The following is a 26,398-nucleotide window of genomic DNA, read 5'->3' as shown; positions in this document are numbered from 1 at the left end:
ACTAACAATAACGTGTCTACTCAGTCTAGTATAGTTAGTAAATAACTATAGTTGAGTATGCGAGTCTCCGACTATTGTACTGGTTTGAACCATACATGGGCCGTTTTTGTTTTTCAAATATTGCGAAGATAATTATTCGATTGATTAAGGCTTTTGCCCACGTATGAATGTGAAGAAAACAACAATGTAAATAACACTGTTAAGTACTGCGCAGGGACGCCACCTAATGAGGAGCCACATTGGGAATTTGTTTCATAAAGTATTCAAGGGAATTTGTTTCGAGAATTCAAAATTGATTGCATTCATTGTGGGCGTTACATCCGAATCGCATCCGATCGCTGGTTCACTTGTCACCGATGATAATCGAATGAACGATGCATTAACTAGACTGCGTAAAATGATCCAAACAAATCGTATATTAGATCAATATGAAGCGATAATAAGTTATAACATTATAACATACGTTTCCATTTGCAAGCGAATACATTGGCCGATACAAATTGCCCAATAATTTTGATATCGAAGACACCGAAGCATTTCTACAAACGGCAACCATACAAATCGAAGACTTGCGCAAACTATTGAAACAGTCAAAGATTTTGATTGGAAAACACGACCGTGAAATATATCGAAATGTTGAATTTGGCAGCGAAAATTCTTCGACAGCACCACCATTTTATGTATGGAAGAATAAGAATCGCAATTTTAAAAATGAGATCGATAAATTGTTATATTATAAATGTCGATATTACAAAGGGATTGAATCAAAATGCTGTAAAATTCAACGAAATTGGCATTCGGTTTAAAGCCAAAAGCGAAAGCATTCAAACCGAACTGGACAATGAAATGAGCAATTTTGGTGTTACAATGGCCATGATTTCGAATAGTTATTATCAATGTGATTCACGATTTTATTACAATTCTGTCGATGAAAATGTTGTAATAACTTATTACTAATAAGTTATGCGATGAAAAAAGACACGAATGGTAAACAAAGCATGTTGAACGAAGTCTATCATAAAGTTCATGATACAAATTACTTTTTGAGTGCGTACACCATGTGGAGCGTACAATTGATAAAACTTAATGTAACAAACAACGATGAGGACTTTCAACATATGAGCCGTTTTACAAGACATGTTCTGATTAAATTTCAGGAACTTCCATTTATCAAATATTCCTTTTACGCTATTTCTTCCAATTGTTTTTTCATGAATCATACAACTTAATTCTCAATGAATTTGGCCTTTAATTACACAAAAATAGACGCCAGATAAAATACGTGTGCATGTATGTAAGTTTTGTATAAATGAAAAAAAAAGAGAGATAAGACCGATCACATAATGTACACATGTCTGCCAATATTGCGATAGAGTAAATGTAGACGCTTCAATGGTCATTTTTATAAATACCATAGACGCTTAAGCGTGCACACAAAATTATTCAGTCTGAAATGAAGTAGTTATTTTTTATTTGAAAATCAATGGAAAAATGTTGAGAAAATAAATGGTGAAGCCAAATAAAATCAAAGCAATGTATTTTCGTTTGTGTATTTTGTTAAAATTGCTAACATATTGTGTTACAAATGAAATATCTATAAATGATAAACCGCGTCTAATCAACCATGTAACAACCGAACAAGATGGTGCATCAAACAATTCGTCAAAGGTGTCGGCAATATCGATTTTAAAATTTCTACAAACGGAAAGTGAATAATTTCGATTTGGCAAACAAAAAGATATTCCATTAATATTGGGAAATACGAATAGTGGAAAAACAACATTGGGTTTACTATTGACGGATGGTGAGTTGAGTGCGTATGAAGCGGTCGCCGGTTCTGGAATGTATTTAGTTGTTGACAAACAGAATCGAATAAGCAATATGATTTTCATATAAAAGTCATTTGGTATGCCGCTATGATGAAACGAATCAATGATGGAAGTCAATTCATTGACGTATGATAGATTTTTTATCTATAATGTATGATTGGTAAAAATGCCTACTTGAACTATGTATGATTCAGTATACACATACATTCAGTCAATACCATCCGGTCCTTTTTTATTGATATATAAACCAAACAAGTAAGGTGTAACGTCATTTCCTTTATTTTCGTATAAATATCAGTATTCAACAAAAAGAAGCATTAATTTTTTCTAATTTAAAAGTCAGTAAAATGAAAGTTAATTTAGCTAAAATGGAATAGAAAAATGAGGCAAAGAAATCAAATGCATATATTTTTTTATGTCAATGTGATGCCAAATGATTGATCAAATTTTTAATTTATTTCAAAATAAAAAATTAAATCAGTATTAAGCGCTTCCAAACTCTTCCATCCATTTTTGGAATTTAGTAACATCGCTGGCTGACACTGATTTCCGGGTCCGTAGTACTGCATCATGAAAATCTTGTTCCGTAACGGGTAAATCAACTTCTTCTCGTCGAATCTGTTTGATTTCAGCTGGTGATCGTCCGGTTATTTTACGTCTCATTGACATCATTGCCGCATCACTAAAACATATTCAATAAATCATTCGAAAGGGAAACTCATCCAATATAAGTTGACCAACTACTCACCGACACACGTTCGTTATGTCTGATCCAGTGAAGCCGTTTAACTTATCTGATATTGTTTTGGTGTCTAAATGACTAGATAAATTGACACCCTTTAAGCACAGTGCAAGTAAGGCAGTTCGGGTTTCCTCTGCAAATAAACACATGCACAAATTATTGAGAAAAAAAAAATGACGATCAAATTGAACGTAATCTGAAATCGAAATCATACCATCTGGAAGTCCAATGAAAATTCGCTTCTCGAATCGACGGCGAAATGCTTCATCAATGTCCCAAGGATGATTCGTTGCAGCCAATACCATAATTACTTTTTCATCATTCAACGATTCATTCAAACCATCCATTTGAATTAAGAGCTCAGCTTTAAATCGTCGACTGGCTTCGTGTTCGGTGTCTGTGCCACGATTTGCACACAACGAATCAATTTCATCGATGAAAATTGTACTGGGCGCATGAAAACGTGCCATTTCAAACAGTAAACGAACCAATTTCTCACTTTCGCCACGATATTTTGATGTAAGTGTACTCGATGAAACGTTGAAAAATGTTGTTCCACATTCAGTGGCCACCGCTTTGGCCAACATCGTCTTTCCCGTTCCGGGAGGACCGACCATCTACACAAATGAAGAAAAAAATATTCATTTATCACAAAGAATAGCAAAACCAAAATGTAAACTCAAAACTAGAGAGCGATAGCATTTTCTATTCTTGGCTCAGAACTAAGCACAAATAAAACGCCTGTTACCAAAATGCCTTTCCACGGTCGTCGTATTCCTTTGAAAAATTCGGGCATAATAATGGGCAATACAACTGCTTCCTGTAGAATTGCCTTCGCTTCAACAAGTCCAGCAACATCGTTCCATTGTATACTCGGATTACGTTGTAAAATATCCTTTTCCAAACTCTCCACCAAATGTGATTCGTATCCGGTGGTATTGAAAACTTTGACTTTTTCACGAGTTCGAACACCTTTCGGTGAACTATTCATGGAATTTTCTTCAATCGATGTGGCTTCCGGATCATCTTCATTCTCTTCGGAAGATGATTTCTTTGGTTTTTCTTTGAGTTTCATTTTACGCGCACGTGCTCGTTCAATCGATCGACTTTTTCGTAAAGTCGGCGATATTTTACTGCTACGACCGCGTTTATCTAACGTATATGCAATTGAACCAGATCCATTCGAACTAAAACTGTTGCTATTATGATTGTGATTGTTATTGATCGAAGGGAGAGTTGGTTGAATTTCCGGATCGCGACGACGCAAAGACGAAATCCAACGGTTATCGGCTGGATTATTTCCGTTTGCCGTATGTGTTGCGCTTTGTTGCGAGTATCGCGGAATTGGTTGCACTTCTACAAAAGAAAAAGAAAAACAAAGAAAAAACACTTTATTTAGTATGTATACTGTAACAGTGAAACCGAAATGTTAATTAAAAACTGATAAAAATCCAAACACAAATAAAACGTCTGTTACCAATTGAGTATGCCGCAATTTTTTACTTTGGTTTTTTTCCTTTAATTTTAGTTATACAATGTACATTGTACAGCCCTTTCATGAATAAACATAATGAAACGATATTTTGGTGGCATTGTTTTCTTTTTGTTTCTTTAGATCGTTCATTCTTCAAGCGACATCGATGGAATGGGGCAAAATATCGAACAAAAGTGCGTATTTTTAATGACTTAGTGTTTGGTGGAAGAGTGTTGAGCATATAGCGACACGCAAGAAACTCATAGCCAACCATATGGACTGAATTGTGTTGTGGATGGGACCGAAAAGTTTTGTTCGTAAAATGAAACAGCCTGATTAAATCCAGGTGATATTTTTTTCCACTGTAGTTGCGAATTCGAGATTTCAACGTGAATTTCCATAAAAATGTCCCAACAACACATACGGTGCGAGAATAAGATTTATATCCCATGCACCCGAGCACCTTTTTTTCGATTCGATAGAGCAATGACCCAGCCAATCGTAAATTATTCAACACATTTGAAACAAAATGAAGGATTAAAAGCCTTCGTGATTTGGTATGCCATCCAATTTCCATCACATTATGGCTCACGTGAAAAGAAGTTTTCATCGACAACTACGAACGAAGACTACGGCAATTTTTACTTACCGTCCACTTATTGCATAAGGCAACATGTATGTAATGAAACTAAACCAAGAAGAAGGAAAAAACGATTGCGTGGAATATGATTTGTAGTGCAAATCGTTTCCGTTCCCATTTCTCTCCTGCTGTTCAAGCCACACACACACGCAGCTTGAATGTTTAATAATATAATTGTTTCGAAAGTTTTGCAGTGCTTCATTTCAATTTTAATGTGACGTTAAAATGAAATTGGCCATAATTTTAACATTCAACGGAATGCAATGTTTGTTTTCCTAATGTATCCTGGCTCTTTTGGTTTTCATTAGTTTTGTGTGATAAGATTTAAAAATTAAGGACAATACATAAACAAAGCGAAATTACTCTATAAATGATGATAATTTAATAAAAGAGACCGTACCTTGCATGGGAACTTTAATTTTTTGTGATGAAGATTGTCGAAGGCTTCCGTTCATTCCGAGCACCGATGCAACGGATGCATTATTGTTGTTGTTTGCTGTGGAAGTTGCAATGTTGGCCGTTGATTTGGCCAATAATTTCGATGAATTCATGCCGTTGTTGGTTCGCGTTGGCCGATGGGTCGTTGTTATTTTCGTGAATGTGTACGGCGGAAATTCATTTAAAATTAATGAATCCATCATCCGGGCCATATGTTGAAAGCTTGTCGCATTTTGTACATTGCTGTCGAATCATCGTCCCAAAAATATATTGAAAATAGATAAAAAAAGATACGAATCATATTTATTTGCATAAAAATTATTAACAAAAATATTTCATTCATGCTGTTGAATATTTTCAAAAGTCATGTTGTCGAGTAGTTCGATCGCCTCGAAAGTGGGTTATTTTTATAACAATGAATTCAAACTTTGAACACATCAATCAATGTGTTCGCCATACGCACCCCATGCTTAAGTGACGTTCATTTTCACTTTAATCATGTCCTCATTATAGTGCGTGGTTTTTATTGCTTTTTTTTGTGTAAACATATAGTGGAAAGAATTGCTTCAACTTGCGTTGATGTTATAGTGCAAAGACCGACATACATTTCGGTGGTGAGCCGATGGAACCAAAAAAAGCGACCGAACATAATCGAAAAATGCCACAGTGGAATTTGGGTTAAATGCCACACAAAGTAACCAATTCGACAAAATAGTATGTAATTCGTCTCACTGCTGGATTATATCGTATATCAACACGATTTTATCCAGAAATTCGCTGTTTGATATTTGCCATAGAACTGATAAAGCTCTATTATTACTGCCCTGTCGTTCGTCAGAGTGTATACGACTCACGCTATCAAATGAAACAAAATCCAAAAGGTGTCATAAATTTCGAGTGAAAAAACATCGCATTCAAATCAACCTATCCGTTGATATGGTCGCCTTTGTTTCAGACATGAATTATTACATCAGTTTCGTTTTGCCATCATATTTCTGTCTCGCCGACATTTATCGCCGTTGTATTAAACATAAATGAAACATTATTTCGCGAATATAAAATGTGATTTTTGTATATATCAAGACTTTCGAACTTTGGCACAATTTCAAATGCCATACAAAGGTAATAATGGGAAATTACAATTAGAAACTACCCAAGACAGGCCATCGCGTTGAAGCCGGCACACGATTAGAAGTTTTTTTTTCTTCTTCTCTTCTTTTTGTTCCGTATTCGAAAATAATTACAATATTCGGTCAACAAACTTCACAGCAATAAAGATTATATTATCGATATGAAATACAACCAATACAAATGTTTCATTGTTTCATTCTTTACATGAACAAGAAAATGAATGCGTGCGATTTCTATTTGATTTATTACTATCCCATATTTTTAAGTACACGGCAGTTCGGTTGAAATTGGTTTGGTCAACGTCAATGTTTGGCTCACGCAATTAGTATGCACGACTAAAATGCTATCGATTTTATTTCATTTTATTTGATTACTATTTTATTCATTATCCTAACAGGACATTGCACCCAGGGACCGTGGCCGTGCGCTTCAACTATCCTTCTTTATCCGTATCACATACACACACATTCCATTCATCGACACATATTTTACACTTCAAATTTTGATTCAACCATCCTGATAAGTGTTTGTTAGACAAAACATGACCATAAATAGAATGGAAGCGGTGGACGAGGGTTTAATGAACTCCACCAAACCGATTATGTTGTTAAAATAGTTTGCTTTTAAATATTGGACGAAATAGTTGGTCAAACTATTTGCATTTTTTTTTTTTTTTTTCAATTTTGAGAAAGACATTTTTTTCCCTGCACAATTATTTACATTGTTAAGTTTAGAAGAAAATGCGCGTTTTTCAAAGTTTTCAAACAAAATAAACAAAACAAACCATTGATTAAGATTCCACAGTGAATGATATGGTGTGTGTCGAAATGATTGAACCACAGGCACCGACACTTCATATTCAACTTGAACATTATTATTCGTACTCGTTGCCGAGCTAACATTCGAAACGTTTCCGATTCCACCGTCTGGAATTCCGGTTGGAATTCGATTTGTTTGCTGCAACGATGGATTTGATGTTGAAAAACTGCGCAACATTTTATAGTGATGAGGTGTTGGAATCTCCGATATCAAATCAAAATGTTCAATCATTTTTTCATTGCACAACAAAAACCAATAATGTGTTTTTGATTATTTATTCACTGTATTAATTCACTGTTTCTCCCCCCAAAAAAGAGCACTTGTCCAACAATAGTATTTAGTTGCATTCGTTTGGCGTGTGGTGTACTATAACCAATGTACGAATTTCGTGTTGTATAGAAAGTCGAACACCTTAAAGGCACACAAAAATAATAAACCACACGAATGCCACGATGGCTAAGTTTCAACTAAACGAAAAAATGACCGATGGCATAGGAATAAGGCACTTTTTTCTCTATAGCGTCGCCTTGTAGCCAAAGGAAACGAAGCGACAATCAAATAATGTATACGCCGAAACGCGTTTTGTGGTCTTGCGTGTGTTTGTGTGTGTCTGTATTTCGGTAACACTGTGCTTATAAGTGTGCATGGGATTAACATTGGCCATTGCGTCAATAAGAATTGGAATTTGTTGCTTTCATTCTCAATACAAGACTCATAATTACTATTGTAACAGTTTTTGATGTGCCTGTCCAGCTGTTGAAGTGACTAACCAACATGAATATACATAAGGAAAACAGTCGTAATGGTAAAATTATTATTATTATTATTCATGATTTACATTTTTACCAATTATAATTGAATATGATTTTTGTATGCAAATTATATGCTTCAATACAAAATGCTCCAAATTCAATCAAACGTTGCCCAGACACAGATTTTCACACTGGTGGTGACTCCAGAAAAAATGAAGAAAAAACGTAGCAAAATATATTTGATTGGAGAAATGTTCAATTACCTTTCAATGAGTGGCAAAAATGATGTAGTTGAGTCCAACGTGCGAATGGTTTTATTTCCACGAACCACAATTTTCTCCCGAGTTACTCGTCGAATTGTTTCATCGCCATCTCTATTATTGCCGATCCCACTACGCAATTTTGAGCCAAACATTTTCGACTGGAAAAAACAAAACACCGATTTATGTTTCAATTTTAATTTCAATGTGTATCACTTCTTTTCGTTCTTCCAGAACGTTTTCTATTTATTTCAATAGTTCTTAATATCCCTTTTAATCGTAATATTTGGAAAATATATCAAGAGATACATGTTGTTGAAAACGCAGTATTCAGATGAACTGTCAAATTGGCATCGATTCGACTTATATAGAATGGTCGACTTTTTTTCTCAATGAAATCATATGTGCACGATATTTGAAGGTCTATCTACTCTCACACAGTATCAACGTACCTTTGTATGTGTTGCTGTCATGGGGATGCTGTTATTACTGTACCATCGTAAGATTTTACTGTAAAAACATGCGCATCTATGCCAAAATTACGAACAATGTCAACAGTGTTAATATGAATATTTCTTCGTCACAACACGTCACAACAACAGCACAGCCGGCACGAAAATTATTGCACTTTTCAGTTTCAGATTCAGTCAGTCGTGTATAAAGCAACTTTAAACCCGATTTTTTTCGCTAAATTGGTCTGCTTTCTACAATGTCTGGAATGAAACTAAAAACATGACCGGCTGCTTGTTGTATTCTCGCAGAAAATAGAAACTCTCTTTTTTTCCAAAATGTACATCCAGCGCATGAAACACAAGTGAATATAAAATACAATTATGTACGTTTAAAATTCGTTAGAGTTTTTTTGTGTGTCTATTTCGCATATGAATAAATCAACGACCATAGCAAAGAACGGGGAATATTTATTGACCGGAAGATTATAGCCAGACACGGGCAAAATTAAAGGATTCGATGCGGCGTTTTGTTGCTTGTCCAAACAATCAACACGATAATATTTGCACAGTCGGCGTCGTGTAATTTAAATCTTATCAATAATTGTCGACGCTACATTGTCTACCGAAAATGAAGAGGAGAAATTTTGATGTGTTTTAACACACGGAATTTTAATAGAAAACTGATATATGATATTACCAAACATTGAATCGATTTGAATTGAATGGGTGAGACTGACTGAAAGTGCGTGCGAATCAAATCACGGCCCATAATAAAATAACTATAGTTAGAGTGAATTATACAAACACAGCAACGCAACCGCTCGCCTAATAATTGCAATTTATTTCTCTTCAACATTACAAACAAAAACCTCATAATATCTAGAACGAAGAAAAATCCAGATCGGAAAATATATCGGCTTCGACGAATGTTTGACATGTTTTGAGGGAAAAAAATTACCCTGCCATGTTTTATTTTATTTTCACTGCGACCATGTCTCGCTTTATTTATGGCAAAACATATTTCTGTTACCGTGCCGTAGAATTCCGTCTTCATGCACAATTTCTTTTCCATATTGTTTGCATCGACGCGGTGCGCTGGTCAACGACTATTGTTTTTGTTGATAGTATGCAGAAATTTCTTGCATGCATTGCTTTGTTGTGGTCAAACAATATGAAGAAAATGTCTCAAGCATTTTGATGACGAATTGGAGCATTTACACGAAACAAACTTGGAATTTCAATTAGGTATGAAATGGATTGCAGCATTAGTGAGTTCATTGTCACTTATTATTATTATGCAAATATGGTTAAGTGGTCATTTGGTGAAAAGAAATAGAAAATATATGTTTCAGACTTTTTTTACCTACTTCATGAAAATGATGCCATGGTGAAATGGATCCAAATGCATTTTAACATGGAAATAAATAAATAGACCTAAATGGCAATGCATTTTACACATATGTGGCATATGCCAAAGAACGTCAAGGGCATGATTCTGGTTCGAAGACTTTTTCGGTATAATGAATAAAAAATTTATAACTTTTTCAGCCATTTTGATTTGTTTGATTTGCAAAAATAATTGTCGTTAAACGTTAAATACTGGGTTAGTGAATGTGGATCGTACCTGCAGAATTTTGACGATTGATCTCACTACACAGACATGTTAAATGTTGTTCCAATGAATAATTTGAACAAACTTCGGGTAAAAGGCTTTTACAAGTATCAGCGGTCGTGACCATGGTCTCATTGGCCAATTATTTCTACCTTAGTTATTTCACTCTATATCGATATATTAAGTTTATCGCAGTATGTTAAGCTACAAAACTTGACTGTAGTATTGTGGTGTGAAAACTTGAGTGAGGATGATATGGAAATATTGGCCAAGGGTGTAGTGAATCTTAGAGAAATCTGTTTGGCGATGAATTAATACAAATCAAATCTTACCATTCATTCGCCATTCAGCTCAAGTACGAGAAATTAAGGTTCAATGTTTTGATGACGGTATTTATTACGAAAACAATGTTTTGGATTTGTCTGCATTAAATAATGAATGGAAGAATTGACAAAAGCTCGCAAATTGACGATAAAAATTGATGAAGAAACTTTCATGCCAACGAAATTGGCAGTGCCCATTGGGCACACACAAAGGCGAACTAAAGTTTGAGCGGGCAGACGAATTGAAAATCGTCTATCCTCTGATATATTTTACAATAATCTGAATTGAAATACTGGAATCATTTTATTTCATTTCGACGATTCAAACAAAAAACCCAACTAAGGTTTTGCTAAACAAATAAAAATCAAAAATACATTTAAATCTTTTTCAGCCAAATAACATCTATTTATCTAATTTAGATATCCGATGATTCATTTCTTTAGAAATAATTAAATTGTTTCAAAAAAAAAAAAAAAAAAAACAAAATAAAACAATATTTTTTTAAATCATCATTAAAATCCATATTTTTCTCATGTTGGCTTATTTATGTTAGGAAAGTGAATCGAAAGTTAGTTTTATTGTAAAGCAGCATACCAATGGAAAAATGTTACTCCATTGGGTATGTTTTGAATTCTGTAAAAAATGTCAGCCAAAGTTGAATGTCAAACACCCGAACAAAGTTTGGACCACGAGTGTTCGAAAAATGACTTTGGTAAGACGACTTCAGATGGAATTGTGACCGAAAGAATAAAACGATAGCATCAACAAACCTTTTGTGCTGAGAAATCTGCTAAAGAAATATCTGTATGATAATCGAAGTTGAGTGAACTATGATTGCCAGAGCAAAACCTCCAAATGTTCAATATTCTAGCTAGAGAATTCTTCATTGTATGTAATATCATTATTTATCATTAGTGAACTTTATTTACTGTTTCAGAGTTGCACTTCATGTGTGTGATATTCCGAAATGCATATATCATACTTAAAACTAAATTGAATCATACAATCTCACTTGGAACTAAAATATAGTGTATAACAACATAATTTTAAGCCATATTACTCGACCGACAAATTATCATTGATTTTCGACTCATAACATAGAATAATGAAAGAAAAAATTGAAGAAAAAAAAAGTGAAAAGTACGCAAACTAACAAAAAAAAACACTTTAAATTAAATCGATTTTACGGCATAGAACCAAAAAATTTGATGGCAGAGATGCATTAATGCTGAGCTTGCAACTTAAGGCGGTTGATTATTCTATAGTACTCCTCTTCGTGGGCCTAAAATAAATGACGAAAACATTAAATATCATAGGAAAAACATATGAAAATGTGAAGTATTGTATTTACTCACCTCATACTCCTCTTTCAATTGATCGATGCGTTCATCAGTTGATGGAATCGTTGCAGCTGTTGCGGTTACATCGATACCACGCTTTTCCATTTTCTTCAAGTCTTCTTTTTGCTTGTGATGCGGCACATTCAAACGATTCTTCACACACAAACGGTACGCTTTGTATTCGGCTGAATCATTGACATTGGTTGATTTCAATCGCAGGATTTCATACACAATACGACACTGTTTCGGGTTGATCTTGTATTTATTCTTTGCCGCATTGACCATCTCTTTTGTGAAGCCCATTTTCAGCTTTTCGGGTGCAAATTCGGGCAAATCCATACACAGTTTCGCATCGACAAAGTTACGAACGCGACGGAAATCGTCTGATGGATCCTCAACGGTGATGTCAACGACTTTTGGATCACGATTGAACTTATTGTAAATGGTTTCGATGACCTGTGCACCAATGCCCATGCCTTGGAATGGCGGCAAAATCAAACACTGGCTGATACGTGGTCGAATATTTTGTGGATACGCGTAGTATGAATAAACTGTTGAATAACCAACGGTTGCATACTGAACTGAACCATTATTTGACGTGTATTTTTCATAACTAAAACAGAAAACAACACATTGCCATTGTAACATCGAACTGTATAAATGATTGTGTATTCGATAAGATTGAATACTCACACAACAAAGAACATCCATTGTGGATCCGTGATGTCAATATAGCTGGCTGCATCAACGAACCAAAGCAGAAATGTTTGCAAACGAGCATGATAGGCGATAAAACCGGGTGTTTCAATATTGCATTCGAATATTTCAAACGTTCGATGTGTATTGTTCTCCTGTTCGATTTCCCAGCTGAACATTTTCTCACCAAATGGTACAAATGACTCTTCTTTGTCCAATTTTGAGAGAAATTCGTCAATGTTTGTGTAATAGCAGCCCGTTGTTAACAGCTTAGAGATACCGTTGCACACATCGTCACTCTTGAGACCATTACTTTGAATATCTTCAATGCGCGATGTATACTTGATTCCCATGTACATATTCAATGGACCGGCCGTATAGAAGAGACGAATTTTCAAATCTTTGTAACCGAACACGCATTCATTTTCACCGAAAATTTGATGGGCGAACTCAGGATGGAATGAGGTGGCTGTATCGTCATTGATTTCACCGCGATTTCGAACTGAAACAAGTACACACATTGATTTTTTTGTTAGCTCACGAAACACACCATATTATGTCTAGAGATAAATTTCACTTACTCAATTTGAATTCAACACAATCGAGGGCATTACCAAGATATTGTTTCATTTCGTTTTGATTGAGAAACGACATGGCTGAAAAAAGCAATACAAAAAACAATTAACAACACAATAAATAAAGGCAGACCGTTTCAATTTCGATATAACACCGAATGCGATTGTACAAAAAGGCGCCAAATAATGACTTTCTATCTAACCTAGCTTTCAACACACAATAAACGGCAATTTCTGTTCAAAAACCAATAAATTCGCGAAATCACAGGTCATGATTTTGATTTAAAGGAGTTTAATTGAACACTTACCGCCACCAAATATTTGAACAGCTCAATTTTATCAACTAAATTTCGGAAGAAAAACGCAGCACACAAAGCGTCATTAAAACGCAAAACAATTGTTTGTGATGTATATATAATTCGCAGTGTCAAAAATAACATCGCTACGACAAGCTATCATTGGGTTATTCACCATTGAACCATCTGTCTGTGTGCACACATGCTTAAGTGTATGTGCGTCTGCATATGTATTCGTTTAAATGAACACATTCCATATCTATATTCACCAAACGTGCACAATCAACATCTGTGGTGGAATATCATGCGATTCGCATTGAACATGAATAGCAGCGTTTCACCAATCGTCATTTTTTGTTCATTGGGGTGCTTCCGTTGATATCTTGTGTTTGTTTTAATTGTTTCTATTTTTATACATCATTTTCAATACTTTCAAGTTGGCAACGATTCGATATCAAAACTTTTGAATAATAGAAAATGCCAGATTTCTCCTTGAAATGATTTTTGCAATACAAATGTAATGTAAAATTATATCTCCTTCGTGTGAAAAAAAAACAAAATCCTTTTTTTGTATGGCTATATTTTTTTATTAAAAGAATTGTTTTCTCAGTCACTTTTTAAGTGAATCAAATGATTTAGAAAGAAATTAACATATATTTAATTATGCAAAAACTTAAATCTAAAAAAACACCGGAGCTAACTATATCAACAACGAAAGAAAAAAACAAAGAAAATATTAGTGAAAAAAAATACTAAACTTCGATTGATATCAATCTTGTTTTGACTCTTGTAAACTGTTCATTAATAGTTTCTGGTTTTCTTATCGATATTGACTTCATAATTAGCTCTCTTAATACAAATTCTACATAAATCGCACCAAATGACATCCATTGTATGGTCACCATGAATCTCTATTCTTAAACGACACGAAGTTCAATGTTCATAAATTCATATTTCGGATTTTCTAAATTCTTTTCAAAATCCATTCAACGTCACTTACTTATAATAATTCTTTGATTACTTCATCAAACAATAAGATTGTACTTGTTTGGATATTTGTTGATTGTAGCGTTCCGGTCTCAAATGTACATTTAATATATGTATAAGGTTTTGTTAAAAAATCATTGTGAAAGGCGAATTCGGTTTAAATGTATGCGCTACAATCAAAAAATGTGTCCAAACGGGTTTTTTCATGGCTCTCGAATAAATGATAAAAAAATGTGTTAATTACGTAACGAAATAATAATCAATTTTATGAAGAAATCAACAATTTAAATGACTGATGATTCGCGTCTTCGATGCACGGCACTCAATTTGTTGGCCATCATATCGGTTGATTTCCAAAAACTTTCTTCGTCTTTTTTATTGATTGGTGTCTCTGGTATGGTAAGTGCTTTTTTAGCTTGTCGTAAACCCATTCTGCTGGCTGCTTCGAAGCAGGCACGTGCTGCATCACGATTTTTCTTAAGACCACCACGTCCATGAACATAGAACACACCCAAATTATACATGGCCGTTTTGTGTCCCAGACTGGCAGCAGCACGATAACATTCCATGGCATTTTTCATGCTCTTCTCCACACCGACTCCCAACTCATAGCATACGCCTAAATTGAATGTCGCTTCCGGATGACGATGTGTGGTGGCCAATTTTAAGTGTGATACAGCTGCTTCTGGTTCTTCTGCTCGAAGATTTTGCATGCCCAATTGGAATTCAATGCTGCCAAGCGTTGCAATCAAATCGTCAACAGCACGGTTTAGATTGATTTTCTAAATGGTTGAGCATAAACAAAGAGAAAAAACCTCATTTAAAAACCTTCAAAGATGAAAAGAAATGAATCATTTCTTAACTTACGTCATCAACTGTTTGTGTAGCTGATGTTAATTTGTCGGTGTTGAATAGTTCAATTTGATTTGAATGGTCATTTGTTACAAATGTCAGTGGCATAAATGACTGAAATTGACGCATTTGTTTTGCATCATACCAATGCTTTTCATCGTTGGAGGGTACAAAACTCCGTTGATAAATCGATTTACTTTCGATGGCCTGTCGAAGTGATCGTTCTGTAAGCAGTTCCTCAATGTGTGTCCATCGCTTCAAATTTGCTCGTTTACGCGAATACAGGCATATCATCTGACTAAAATACAAGCTGGTAAGAAGTCCGGCCGTCTGAAAAATGATGTCCAAAATATTCAATATTCGAATGTGAACGAATTTTGTTTTCAAATACATACCCATTGTATAAGATTGAAGTCTTTCAATGCATCGAACGAGCTTTGCTGTTGTTGTCGTTTCTTCTGTTTTTGGTAACATTTCTGGATTACGTGTGGCGTATCGATGTCAAATGGATTCTTTTTATTGTCGATGGGGCCCTCGAGGCATGTCCAAACATTGTAAATACGTCCATTTTTCCTTGTTCCAGACAATACTCGTAGACGATTTACTGGCTTTCCATCGTCACAATTATTATTGGACGTACTATCTGGTATTGTTTTGTTATTGAACGTACTGAATGTACTGCGCAAATTCTTTAGGTGTGAACATAGTTCGACACTATCTTTTATACTTTGACCAACATACTTCCACATTACTGTCACTGTATCCAACTAGTTCTTTGCAAATCAAACAAATGAATGATTAAATTTCGATCAACACTCAAAAATGTTTCCGTTTTTGTTTTTAGGAAAAACACCTTCCGTCAAGAAACGAGACGTGAATCGTAAAAAAATATGTCGGACGATTGACATTTCATGTACGGTGGCTCTGTGCTCACCTTGATGGTGAATGAAAAATGTCGTGGTGAATATTTGTGCGTTGACAGTTCATCTATCTCAGTGTAGCCGCATAATTGACAGTTCGATTTTGTATCATTTTATTTATTTTTGGCATCGTACACAGTGTGAACATATAATACTATTTTTTCGTTCGTAATTTGAAGCTATACGACATATTCGACTTTTCACACGATACAAATTCGATACACAAATATGAAACTCAACTCACTGGACGATTCAGGTAAAGCAAAAAAATAAACAAAACAAAACAACCTTTCCAAGTTTGGTATCCTTTAGAAATATTTTATGCAGTTCGTTAACTATTTTGTTGCAGGTTCTGGATCAGAATCTGAATCTCGAAGCGTTACACCAATTCATTCTGGGGATGATGCAGCCGATGGTGGAAATCGTTCTCCGTGAGTGATTTTTTCTGTCCATTTTGAGGTTATGTTGATGTTAAATCACTGAATTTTTATCCATTTTTTCCAGATCGGCCACATCATCTCGTAGTCCAAGTAGGTCGCGAAGTGGCTCTCGCAGCCGATCACCTTCAAAAAGTCGATCACCTTCTAAAAGTCGATCACCTTCCAAAAGTCGATCACCTTCAAAAAGTCGAACACCTTCAAAAAGTCGAACACCAACACCAGACGGTTCACACAAATCACGAAGCCGCAGTCGAAGTGGGTCAAATCGAAGCCACAGCGGCTCACGTCACAGCGGCTCACATCACAGCAAAAGTAGAAGTCGTAGCCGAAGTGTTTCGGAACATTCAAATCGTTCAGCTTCACAAAAGTCTGGCAGTCGCAGTCGCAGTGCATCGGCCGAATCAGACGTGGGCGGTGAAAAGCGAAAACGTCAAATATTAAGCGATTCGGGCAGTGAGACTGAAAAAAAAGTTCCCAAGAAGAAGAAATCGGCTTTGATTGATTCGGACAGCGAGCCAGAAGAACAACCAATGGCCGAACAAAATGAGGATTTTGACGCAGCTGAAATATTTGTAAGTTTGTTATCTCTGGATAATAAATTGTTTGTATGTTTTCACATGATTGCTTATCATCTAGGGTGATGCCGACGACATAAGTACCGATGGTGAAGAGGCAAGAATAAGAGGTGAAATGTCTGGTGATGATGATGTTCGACGTGGAAGTGACCATGAAGATGATGTAAAACGCGGTAGGGATTCCGACAGGAGAAGTTCGGTTAGTGGCGACGAACGACGAAGTGATGATGAAAATCAAAATGAAAAAGAGCCGGAACCCGAGCCCATACCAGAACGTCGTATCGATGTTGAAATTCCGCGAATTGTGTCCGATTTGGGCAAAGATGTTCATTTCGTCAAATTACCAAATTTCTTGTCCGTTGAAACGCGTCCATTCGACCCGATAACATATGAAGATGAAATTGACGAAGAGGAAGCGACGGACGAAGAAGGTCGACAAAGGTACATTTTGACACATTTTTTTACAGTTTGTTATTACAAATTAAGACTTTTTTTTATTGTCACTCGATAGAATCAAATTGAAAGTGAGTAACACAATACGATGGCGCGAATATTTGGATGATTTTGGAAACCCAATCAAAGAATCAAATGCACGTATGGTAAAATGGTCAGATGGTTCGATGAGCTTACATTTGGGCAATGAAATTTTCGATGTGTATAAACAACCAGTACAAGGTGATCACAATCATTTGTTCATTCGACAAGGTACTGGTTTACAGGGTCAAGCTGTATTCCGAACAAAACTCACATTCCGACCGTACTCAACCGAATCGTTTACACACAAAAAGATGACAATGTCATTGGCGGATCGATCGCAAAAAACGTCTGGCATCAAAATTCTTACACAAGTTGGCTTCGATCCAGATGCAGATCGGTATGCTAAATTAAAGAAAGAAGAAGAACAATTGCGTGCGGCGATGAGACAAAAAACCACACAAACCAAACAGAAGCGACGCGAAACAGCTGCCAATATCAATAATTATCGCGAAGAACACGATTCGGATGATGAAGGGGCCATTTCAATTGCTGCTATTAAGAACAAATACACTGGCGGTAAAGGTGGTCCAAGCGGTGCGAAACAAGGTTAGTATATTCAATTGTTTTAATTGTGTGTGAGTGATTAACGCGTTGTTTTCGTTACTATTTTAAAGGAACCGGTATTTACTCATCGGACGAAGAAGACTCAGATATCGATACGCGACGCAAAAAGAAATCGGATAAATCCAAAGCATTGCGACAACTTGCCGACTCGGATGAAGAAAGCGGTTCGAATCACGATGAAGTTGGCAGCGGCAATGAATCAAATACAGGCAGTGGCACCGCAACTGGTTCCGGATCTGCTTCCGAAAATTCTGATTAGGATTGAATTTCACTCAATTGTATTATTTAAGGTTATTAGATACCATTTTTTGACATGCTCTCAATAAAGTTTAAAAAAAAAATAAACCCACACTTTTTGTTTCTTCTTTATAAATTTATTTATTTTGCACTTATTACTTGACTTATTATATCAAAAGTATAAATTCAACGGTTTTATATGTACGTATAAAATATATATATCTACATTTGTGTGATAACCGCTCCAAAAGTCGTTGTGAGCAGTAAATGATCAGGAAGAGTCTTTTCTGGGATGTGAAAAAGTTTGCGAAAAAAAATCAATTTTTTAATTCCAAAGTGATTAATAAGTGGTTTGTATGTTTATTGAATTTCTATTTTGATTTTCGTGTTTTTGTTTAAATGGTTGGTAATTGGTTTAAGGCAACGCTACTCTATGTTTGCTCGTTATTATCGTCATTAATTTGTATAAATATTCTTCTAAATATTTCCTCAATTATACACGCACATGTGTTTTTCTTTTTTCCTAAAAATTGTGCGATTCAATAAATATTGACAAATTGCTAACTGCTAAGAAAATGGGTCACCTTCGAATTGATTCGGCGTCAAATAATAAGTACTGATCAATCATTTGAATACCTAATCAAAATATGTATGAACTTGCTCTGATCTTGCTCTTAATTTTTCATTACAACGTACATTCTGTTTATGGAAATCTGTGCCAGACATTCTATTGAGATATTTTCAGCCAGATGAATCAGCTCAACCAGATATCGTCAGGAGCTGAAATGGAGTGAAAACAATAAAAGTGATTGTTATAGTAATTGTAGCATTGTAAGTGTTGCTATAACCAAAACAATCACTTCTATTATTTTCACTCCATTTCAGCTCCTGACGATATCTGGCTGAAATTATCTCAATATAATGTCTGATCTGTTCAAATCGAATTTCGCAAATATTGCAAAAACAAAGTATTGTATTCACTTCCAAACATGTTTGTTTACTCGACAAAAAGAAAAGAAAAAAATAACAATAAGTAACTAAATAAAAAGAGATGGTGTAGCATCTAATGAGGAAATGTGATTAATAAATTGTGATAGCATAAATGTTCATTATTCCCCTACTTTGTATTATATCATTTGAACGAAGTATTTTTCGAAGATAAAAATAATGATAAAATTGTGTTATGCGACTGCATTGCTAGATGCAAAAAAATAACAAAATTCTGAATAAAATAATATTTAAATCTAGCAGAAAAAAAAACATCGTATTTAAACTAATTGAAAATAATGGATTCATGTTATTATTGAATGTGAACGCATTCCGGAGATCTGCAACCGATTCAGCAAGCCTGAAATAAAAAGAAAGCACAACGTTAGACATCATATATGTAAGAAAGAGACCAAATACCAAAAGATTGATAGATATCAGACAGCTGAGCTAACTATGACTAGCCTATGAGGCGAATGAGCTAGTTTGTCGCAACAATATAAGATAGCGCCCCAAAATGTGGTATTTTTAATTCAATTTTGGTAGATTTAATATAAAATCAACCAACAACGAATTAAATTTACCATTTTTGACATCTCTGAGGCATATTTTTCAAAAGAGACTATTAGTTGAATAAGTTTTACCAATTGAATTAAAAATACCACATTTTTTTCTTTCTGTGTAAGGAGCAACAAACAATGAGCTCCATTCGTAACAATAAATTTTAGCCCATTTAGCTGACTAACATACTGTCAGCTCAGCTGACCAGTTAGTTCAATATATTGTCTGATAGATATACCTGAATTCTGAGTGAGTTCATATCGTAGCCTCCTTTGCTTTGCATTTGACTTTGAATTGCATTCATGTGATTGGGAGTGAGTTCAGTATCGTTCGACCCTATATGACCTGCGTAATACAAATAAAGCATTTGTTATTGTTTTTTTTTTTTTCAAATGATTTAGTTTGCTCATCTCCACCACATTACATACCGGTATGCACAAAATTCGTGGGATTTCCGATCATCGATCGATCTATTCTCATGCGCTGGTGACGTTGACGTCGTCTTGTCGGGCTTTGTGGCTGATGAAAACAGCATGAAAACCATTGTACCCAAATGTCACCGGTGCTTGCCATTTCTTTAGATTTCATTCAAGTATCAATTCGAAAGTGTAAAACGTTGTTTCTGAAATTGCAAAAAAAAAGAAAAGAAAATGTAATTAGTATTTATGGCAAATTAATGATAGACATATGAATGATTTCTATATGTTTTAATTGAATTAGCGTGCATATAATATGCTTGTGCGTCATCGTTTCTGTAGCCAAATCGGTTATTATATATCCAATTTCAATAGCAAACCGAATGACTTCATTTTAATTTTCTCTCCAACCAAATCGGTCGTACTGTTCATTCGTTGTCATCGCTTTCCTCATGCTATAACATAATTGATCAATAAATACCGCACAAGATAGCCTATCAACAGGTAGATAATCAATGTGATGCGTGCACAATCATTGGTACGCATTTATGGATACAATCATTAACCATATTTGTCGTTTTATTTTTTCTCTTCCGTCTTCCGATACGAAAATTATCATGCATTTGCATATTTCGACACGATTTTTACATTAAGTCGTAATCTACGCACATCCAATGTTTAAAATGTCATTTTGAAAAATGATAAATATCAACATGAGTGAAAAACGGTAAATACATTAAATAACCAATATTCTCACGCACCTGTCGGCTTGTGTTAAATTGGAATAATTGCCACGGTGACAGGTAGGAGCATTGCGATGACAAAGTATGCCTTTCGCATTTTGGAATGTGCGTCTTTCTCTTGAAATTGTTTTTCATCAGTTCAAAGCATAAAAAAAAAGTCTGGTGTAAAATCACCGTCAATCAAAGTAGAAAAATGTTTATAATCGCTCATTGAACCATTGAATTATCTGTGATCTGTGTGCATTGTTGGCAACCGGAACTATTTTATCGAGTAGAAATTTGATATTTTTTTTTGTCTCGGTAGAAAAATCGAGTTTTGTTTCTTTCCCAATCAATAAAATGCTTTCATCAAATGACACGTGCGCTTCGACTGCAATCATCGTCTTTGGTTCCGTCATTAAATCATTTAATTCAAAAATACAAGGAATAAACACACATCGTTTCGTTGCAATGCAATTCGATCAACAAAACGTCTGCATTTCACTTTTCATTCATGATTTATTAATACAGATTATCTGTTCTCGTTGAATGCACGAATTTCCGCGATGTAATCGCGAAAAGGAAAGAATTATTAATGAAAAATTGTACATATTAAAATATACGGCAAAAATTCATTGATTCCATGATGAAAACAAACAAAAAAGAAAGAAATTATCGCGTCCATGCAGTGTCGATAACGTCGATTTATGTTTTATCAACATTCAACAACCAAAAAAAAAACATAAACACATAAATTATTTCTTGTTTCATTCATATGTTTACTGTATAAAAATGAAATGTTTTCATTGAATTAAAAATATGTAAAAGCCGATTAACAGTTGCAGACGTTCCGGTCTACTACAGAGCACCACGAAATCAATTAGCCGCAGAGAAAAATGTGTGCGTTACAATAAGGGAAGACAACACCAAAAAAAGAGAGCGAGCGAGAGAGAGAGAGAGCTGGTGAAAGAGAATTACTCGTCCTAAACTCCAGTGATTACGGCATTTGCATAAGTAATTACGGACTTTTATAATACAGACCTTATGCAGTGTTTATCGCAATTTCTGTGGTTTTCACTGTTATTCATATTTACTATGGACGCATATGGAAAGCAAGTTTGATTTAAGTTTTAAGCATTTCCAAATTCTTTCTACTTTATAGCCTTTCTTTCTATCATCGTTAAATTCAATTTTGTCTCAAAGTACTTTTTCACTTTGAACTGTGCTCATAACGGCTTTTGTCCTTCTAATGATGTAAGAAACAGTTGATTGCTAAAACAAAAGTGATGACGATCCATCGTCGGATTCTCAGTTTTGTGTTTTACACGGTTTTTAATGGCATAAAGTGTAAAGACACGTTTTTCAATTTACTCGAAAAAATAACGCCAGTCTTTAACAACGAAAAAAAGTATCCGTTTACAAAAAAACGTAAGATTTTTTGCAAGTCAATAAAAAAAACTTGAATTTCATCATCATATAAATAAATCTTGTCAACAAAAAAAAATAATTGAGATAATCGAATTAGAACTGACCATAACGCTTGTTCATGCCAATTATAGACTTTGGAATTATTTTTACAACTGGTTTTTGTGTTTGATCAAAATAGAATCGAAGCAATGGATTAAGTAAAACTGTTGTTTCTGTTTTCTTTTTCTGTCTTTTACATAATAATTGTTTCTTCTGTTCAATGAATTAAGACAAATCAATGTCGAATTATTAGAACACATTTTGTCTTTGCGATAAGTTCAATGGCAGTATGCCAGAGGACAATGAACTAATGTCATTTAAGAAAAAAATAATCTGCACACAAACGTTTAATTACGTATATACCCAATTCAATACATGAACAATGAGTGACCTTATCATTTGAATTGACTTGAAATGTGGTTTGGAAATTGCGTTAATTCCATTGAATCGCAGCCATTCGTTTAACATTGATATTGTATCACAATCGACGATGGCGGCGGCGAAAACAGCAACATGAAATGATCAATTGTTGTTTCATTTTTAGACTATACACTGCAGTAATCAAAACAAACGGATAAAGCAATCTACTCCATCCGAAGTGCTTTTTTCTAAAAAAAAACTTTGTTTTCTATTTGAGTGTGAACAATAGTATGCAACGTTGTACGTACAGTGACAATGAGCAATAGAAATCGAAAAAGCAAGCGATTAAACAACATACATCATATGCATACGAACGCATTGTTTACTTTCTATCGATGGAACGTTTATAATGTATCCAGTCCCCCTCGCATGTAATTTTGAATTCTTTGTTGAAACGATTCATTTTCAGTGTTTTCGCCGCTAATTTATATTTGTCTAACAACTTCGGTTCGGTGTAATAAATAATTCATGGATTTATAAAAAAAGGGGCATTATACATACAAAAACCAATTTGGGCATAAATCATTTAATAGAGTCTAACAGCATCAATGCTTGAGCACTCTTTGAGCTTGTGTGTGTGTATGCGCGTTCTTGGCATTAAACACTTCGAAAGAAACGAAACGTCTGTTGATCGTTAATCGCAGTTCTCCTCATATTGCAATATGCATATACATCGATTGAGTTTTTTTGCAGATTTTTTACCCGACGATCATAGCTAATAATTTAAGGTGTTTATCTGTTGCTCAATACTGAAAACGAAAATAAACACATTCAAACAAACAATATGCAAATCAATGTGCGATCGTGAATATAGATTTTGATGTTTACATTGCAGAGGGAGTGTGGCTTAGAATTTACACAGTCCAAAAAAACACACACTTCGTATTTTAGTAGCATCGATAATATTGGCGTGAATGTGGTGCGAACGTAAGGCCTGAGGTTAGGCTTGATTGAGATAATCAACGATCCAGTCCTTTCGAATTTGCCAGCACAACCTTTTTCAAATTGTTATTGACTCTTGTTGTACATTATTTCGACAACTCGAAAGTCATTTCAATTAATTTAGCCACACAAGAGTGCATTTCAGTCTTGAATTTAGTTAGTCGATGTTCAATTCAAGACAACATATTTCCTTTTACATTTCATTAGCGGTGCAATTTTCTGAATTCTCTTGTCGATTCTATGACCATAAAAGTCTGTTCGATTGCGATATATGGTACATGTTTTGTTCTGTGCGAATGCAGACCAAAATGTCGAATTCAATTGAGCTGAAACAAAAACCACCAATCTGGAAATGTTATACGATGTTCAATGAATGGCAACATTGATCGTTGTTGTTCTTGGTTTTTTTTTCATCACCATTTTTTTGCCAAATACAAAGTGTAATTTAGCCAAAAGGTCAAAACGTATGTGTCATATTGCATCCGAAAAAAAACCATTAACAAAAATCAAACAAAACATGTATAGCACTTTATAAATGATCGAATTTCCCATTGCTATTCGTAATTTTAATATTGACTTTCAAGAACGTTTTAAGATTGATTTAAAAACTTTTCGCCCGCAGCTCAAAACGCTTAGAAATTTAAAGCGTTTATTGTGAAAGACGTAAAATCCATTTTTTGTTCCAGCCTCGATTTCTCGGCAGCTTAAAGAGTGTGTGTGTATGGAATCGGTTGGTATTGACGCCAAAATGCGTTGAGCGGACATTGACAAATGATTTATGAAATCTTAAATCTTTCAACTTTTCAAATAATGAACAAAGAACCAGTTAATTCTTTACGAGCACTATGTACGCCAAAAACTTAATTACGTCAAAGAATCATATTTAAGTCGCTCAACTATATGCTTACACAAAAAACAAATGGTTATGCAAGAGTATGTATTTTCGTTCCATCGTGTGTACTGAAGACACCAAAATGATTACCAGATTGCGTCGATGTTTCAAGGAAGTCGTTTCAATTTTATGGCATGACAACCGAATATTTATCATCCAAATTCAATTATATGTATTTAATAAGTTGCAAGCGATTTCATGTCATTTCACGGAATTACGCAAAAATTTGATACAAATTATGTGGACCGATGTCGAAGCAAATAAACAACAAAAATAAACCAAAAAAAAGAGAGAAAACAAGTTTGAATCGTGCAATCCCAAACGGAAATACTGACACCAGACAAAAATAAAACATAACTATCGGGCGAACGAAACAAAAAAATTACGTATAATTGAACAAATCGGATTTGTACGCCACACACTTAAATAGATCTGTCAGAGCTCTTGAGCAAGGCAATATGCTCCATATTGAGTTCAGCATGCGACTGCCGACTATATTGTTACAACAGATATAATTTATATCGAACGGAATTGTGATTTATTCAAATTAATTCCGAAGCACATATCAAGCCCCGAAGTGATTTCTCCATAATTTATTGCTTTCGGTTACGCTCTTTTTTTTCTCTTTCTTTTGTCTTAGCGCATATAAAAAGTTTTAGTTTGCAACTGTTTATTTTTTTTTCTTCATAAGCGATGTTTTGTTTGTCTTTCATTTAAAATCGAAGTTTTCAGACATTCAACTGAAATCGAAATTCGCGCATCCATTTGACAGTCAATTAACGATGAATGATAGAGTTGAACAATTAAATTAAACGCAACAAAAGGAAATTAAAATAAAATGTGTGTCAATTTGCCATGCAAACGATGAAAGTAAAAGTTAAGCCAAAGGTTCACCAAATAATTTGCTATCGTAATTAAAATCTCAATTTTTTCTTCTGTTCGCAGTCGCATTTGAAAAGAAAACATACATGCACATATGGGTTGGTTACAAAATCAAAATAATATCACCATTTAATGAAGTGGCAACAACAGCATCACATGATTTTATATTCAAATTGAATGGGAACGGTGCCGATGGACCCGTAAATGGTGTGATTCAATTAAGCAATCGCACTTGGATTTATGTAGGCATCTGCACCATTGACAAATTGGCACATATGTTCCATTGTTTTACATCAAATAAAACCAATTGATTCACACCATTGATTGGGAGAAATTGCATGCATATACTCCGTCACAATGACAATGCAAGCAATTCTTCTATCGGCCAACAGTGTTTTACGTAAGGTTTCTAGTTTATATTGGCTGATATTAGCGTTGTGTTCAATATCAATTTCAGTTATGAACCATAAAAAAGAAATCGTTATCGAGAAACGGGAAGGTGACAAGAAAATCTCATTAAACACGTTCGTAAATATTTAGTCTAATGCTTTGCTATTAACTTTATTTTTAAGTTTTCTTCTTATTCGTTGTGTTTGTTATTCAGATATTTGTGTTTG

General features: G+C 34.7%; 5 protein-coding genes across 8 annotated transcripts in view; 1 reads left to right on the top strand and 4 right to left on the bottom strand.

Annotated features, from left to right (window-relative positions):
- Nucleotides 1–2,218: 2,218 nt before the first annotated feature.
- Nucleotides 2,219–8,648, bottom strand: LOC116348738 (katanin p60 ATPase-containing subunit A-like 1). 3 transcript variants are annotated; one of them, XM_031779837.1, is made up of 7 exons: nt 8,538–8,648; nt 8,089–8,246; nt 5,086–5,366; nt 3,320–3,927; nt 2,786–3,188; nt 2,578–2,704; nt 2,219–2,511 (listed from the first exon to the last, which is right to left on the bottom strand). In XM_031779837.1, the coding sequence occupies exons 1-7, from the start codon at nt 8,556–8,558 to the stop codon at nt 2,313–2,315; spliced, it is 1,797 nt and encodes a 598-aa protein (XP_031635697.1). In that variant the 5' UTR covers nt 8,559–8,648; the 3' UTR covers nt 2,219–2,312. The 3 variants fall into 3 exon arrangements, with proteins under 3 accessions (XP_031635697.1, XP_031635698.1, XP_031635696.1); XM_031779838.1 differs by lacking the exon at nt 8,538–8,648 and having other exon boundaries at nt 8,089–8,419; XM_031779836.1 differs by lacking the exons at nt 8,089–8,246; nt 8,538–8,648 and adding an exon at nt 7,039–7,548.
- A 2,718-nt stretch (nt 8,649–11,366) lies between these two features.
- LOC116348755 (histone acetyltransferase type B catalytic subunit) lies at nt 11,367–13,526 on the bottom strand. Its single transcript, XM_031779865.1, has 5 exons — nt 13,393–13,526; nt 13,091–13,165; nt 12,507–13,011; nt 11,829–12,426; nt 11,367–11,755 (listed from the first exon to the last, which is right to left on the bottom strand). The coding sequence occupies exons 2-5, from the start codon at nt 13,161–13,163 to the stop codon at nt 11,696–11,698; spliced, it is 1,236 nt and encodes a 411-aa protein (XP_031635725.1). The 5' UTR covers nt 13,164–13,165; nt 13,393–13,526; the 3' UTR covers nt 11,367–11,695.
- A 612-nt stretch (nt 13,527–14,138) lies between these two features.
- On the bottom strand, nt 14,139–16,123 carry LOC116348819. Its single transcript, XM_031779965.1, has 3 exons — nt 15,615–16,123; nt 15,235–15,549; nt 14,139–15,149 (listed from the first exon to the last, which is right to left on the bottom strand). Exons 1-3 carry the CDS (start codon nt 15,966–15,968, stop codon nt 14,652–14,654), a joined length of 1,167 nt encoding a protein of 388 aa, XP_031635825.1. The 5' UTR covers nt 15,969–16,123; the 3' UTR covers nt 14,139–14,651.
- A 76-nt stretch (nt 16,124–16,199) lies between these two features.
- On the top strand, nt 16,200–18,606 carry LOC116348818 (another transcription unit protein). Of its 2 annotated transcripts, XM_031779963.1 has the most exons (7): nt 16,200–16,395; nt 16,489–16,570; nt 16,644–16,717; nt 16,772–17,151; nt 17,216–17,595; nt 17,666–18,237; nt 18,306–18,606. In XM_031779963.1, exons 1-7 carry the CDS (start codon nt 16,368–16,370, stop codon nt 18,512–18,514), a joined length of 1,725 nt encoding a protein of 574 aa, XP_031635823.1. In that variant the 5' UTR covers nt 16,200–16,367; the 3' UTR covers nt 18,515–18,606. The 2 variants fall into 2 exon arrangements, with proteins under 2 accessions (XP_031635823.1, XP_031635822.1); XM_031779962.1 differs by having other exon boundaries at nt 16,644–17,151.
- Nucleotides 18,607–18,781: 175 nt separating this feature from the next.
- The window catches only part of LOC116348744 (CDC42 small effector protein homolog), a 29,088-nt gene continuing 21,471 nt past the window's right edge, over nt 18,782–26,398 (bottom strand). The window contains exons 3-5 of the mRNA XM_031779844.1: nt 20,469–20,662; nt 20,279–20,385; nt 18,782–19,840 (exon numbers count right to left, since the gene is read on the bottom strand). Of these exons, the coding sequence (XP_031635704.1) occupies nt 19,832–19,840; nt 20,279–20,385; nt 20,469–20,628 (276 nt within the window). The 5' untranslated portion in view covers nt 20,629–20,662 and the 3' untranslated portion in view covers nt 18,782–19,831. The remainder of the gene's footprint in view (nt 19,841–20,278; nt 20,386–20,468; nt 20,663–26,398) is intronic.

Source organism: Contarinia nasturtii, unplaced genomic scaffold (assembly GCF_009176525.2).
Source record: "Contarinia nasturtii isolate CC-2019 unplaced genomic scaffold, AAFC_CNas_1.1 Cnas_scaffold_2678, whole genome shotgun sequence".
NCBI classification, from domain to species: domain Eukaryota; kingdom Metazoa; phylum Arthropoda; class Insecta; order Diptera; family Cecidomyiidae; genus Contarinia; species Contarinia nasturtii.
Note: the sequence above shows the minus strand (reverse complement) of the source record. Positions and strands in the feature narration are given on the sequence as shown.

Bases quoted from the DNA above. Each gene is read 5' to 3' on its own strand.
- LOC116348738 (XM_031779836.1), bottom strand. From the start codon at position 7,304: ATGATTGAACATTTTGATTTGATATCGGAGATTCCAACACCTCATCAC. The intron at 5,367-7,038 runs GTTTGTTTTGTT...ATGATTCGACAG, and splicing joins CTGTGGAATCTTAATCAATG to CAATGTACAAAATGCGACAA. The intron at 2,512-2,577 runs GTGAGTAGTTGG...AATATGTTTTAG, and splicing joins GACATAACGAACGTGTGTCG to TGATGCGGCAATGATGTCAA.
- LOC116348755 (XM_031779865.1), bottom strand. From the start codon at position 13,163: ATGTCGTTTCTCAATCAAAACGAAATGAAACAATATCTTGGTAATGCC. The intron at 13,012-13,090 runs GTAAGTGAAATT...TACTTGTTTCAG, and splicing joins TTGTGTTGAATTCAAATTGA to TTCGAAATCGCGGTGAAATC. The intron at 12,427-12,506 runs GTGAGTATTCAA...TTTCTGTTTTAG, and splicing joins CAATGGATGTTCTTTGTTGT to TTATGAAAAATACACGTCAA.
- LOC116348819 (XM_031779965.1), bottom strand. From the start codon at position 15,968: ATGTGGAAGTATGTTGGTCAAAGTATAAAAGATAGTGTCGAACTATGT. The intron at 15,550-15,614 runs GTATGTATTTGA...ATCATTTTTCAG, and splicing joins ACTTCAATCTTATACAATGG to ACGGCCGGACTTCTTACCAG. The intron at 15,150-15,234 runs GTAAGTTAAGAA...TCAACCATTTAG, and splicing joins CTACACAAACAGTTGATGAC to AAAATCAATCTAAACCGTGC.
- LOC116348818 (XM_031779962.1), top strand. From the start codon at position 16,368: ATGAAACTCAACTCACTGGACGATTCAG. The intron at 16,396-16,488 runs GTAAAGCAAAAA...ATTTTGTTGCAG, and splicing joins CAACTCACTGGACGATTCAG to GTTCTGGATCAGAATCTGAA. The intron at 17,152-17,215 runs GTAAGTTTGTTA...CTTATCATCTAG, and splicing joins TTGACGCAGCTGAAATATTT to GGTGATGCCGACGACATAAG.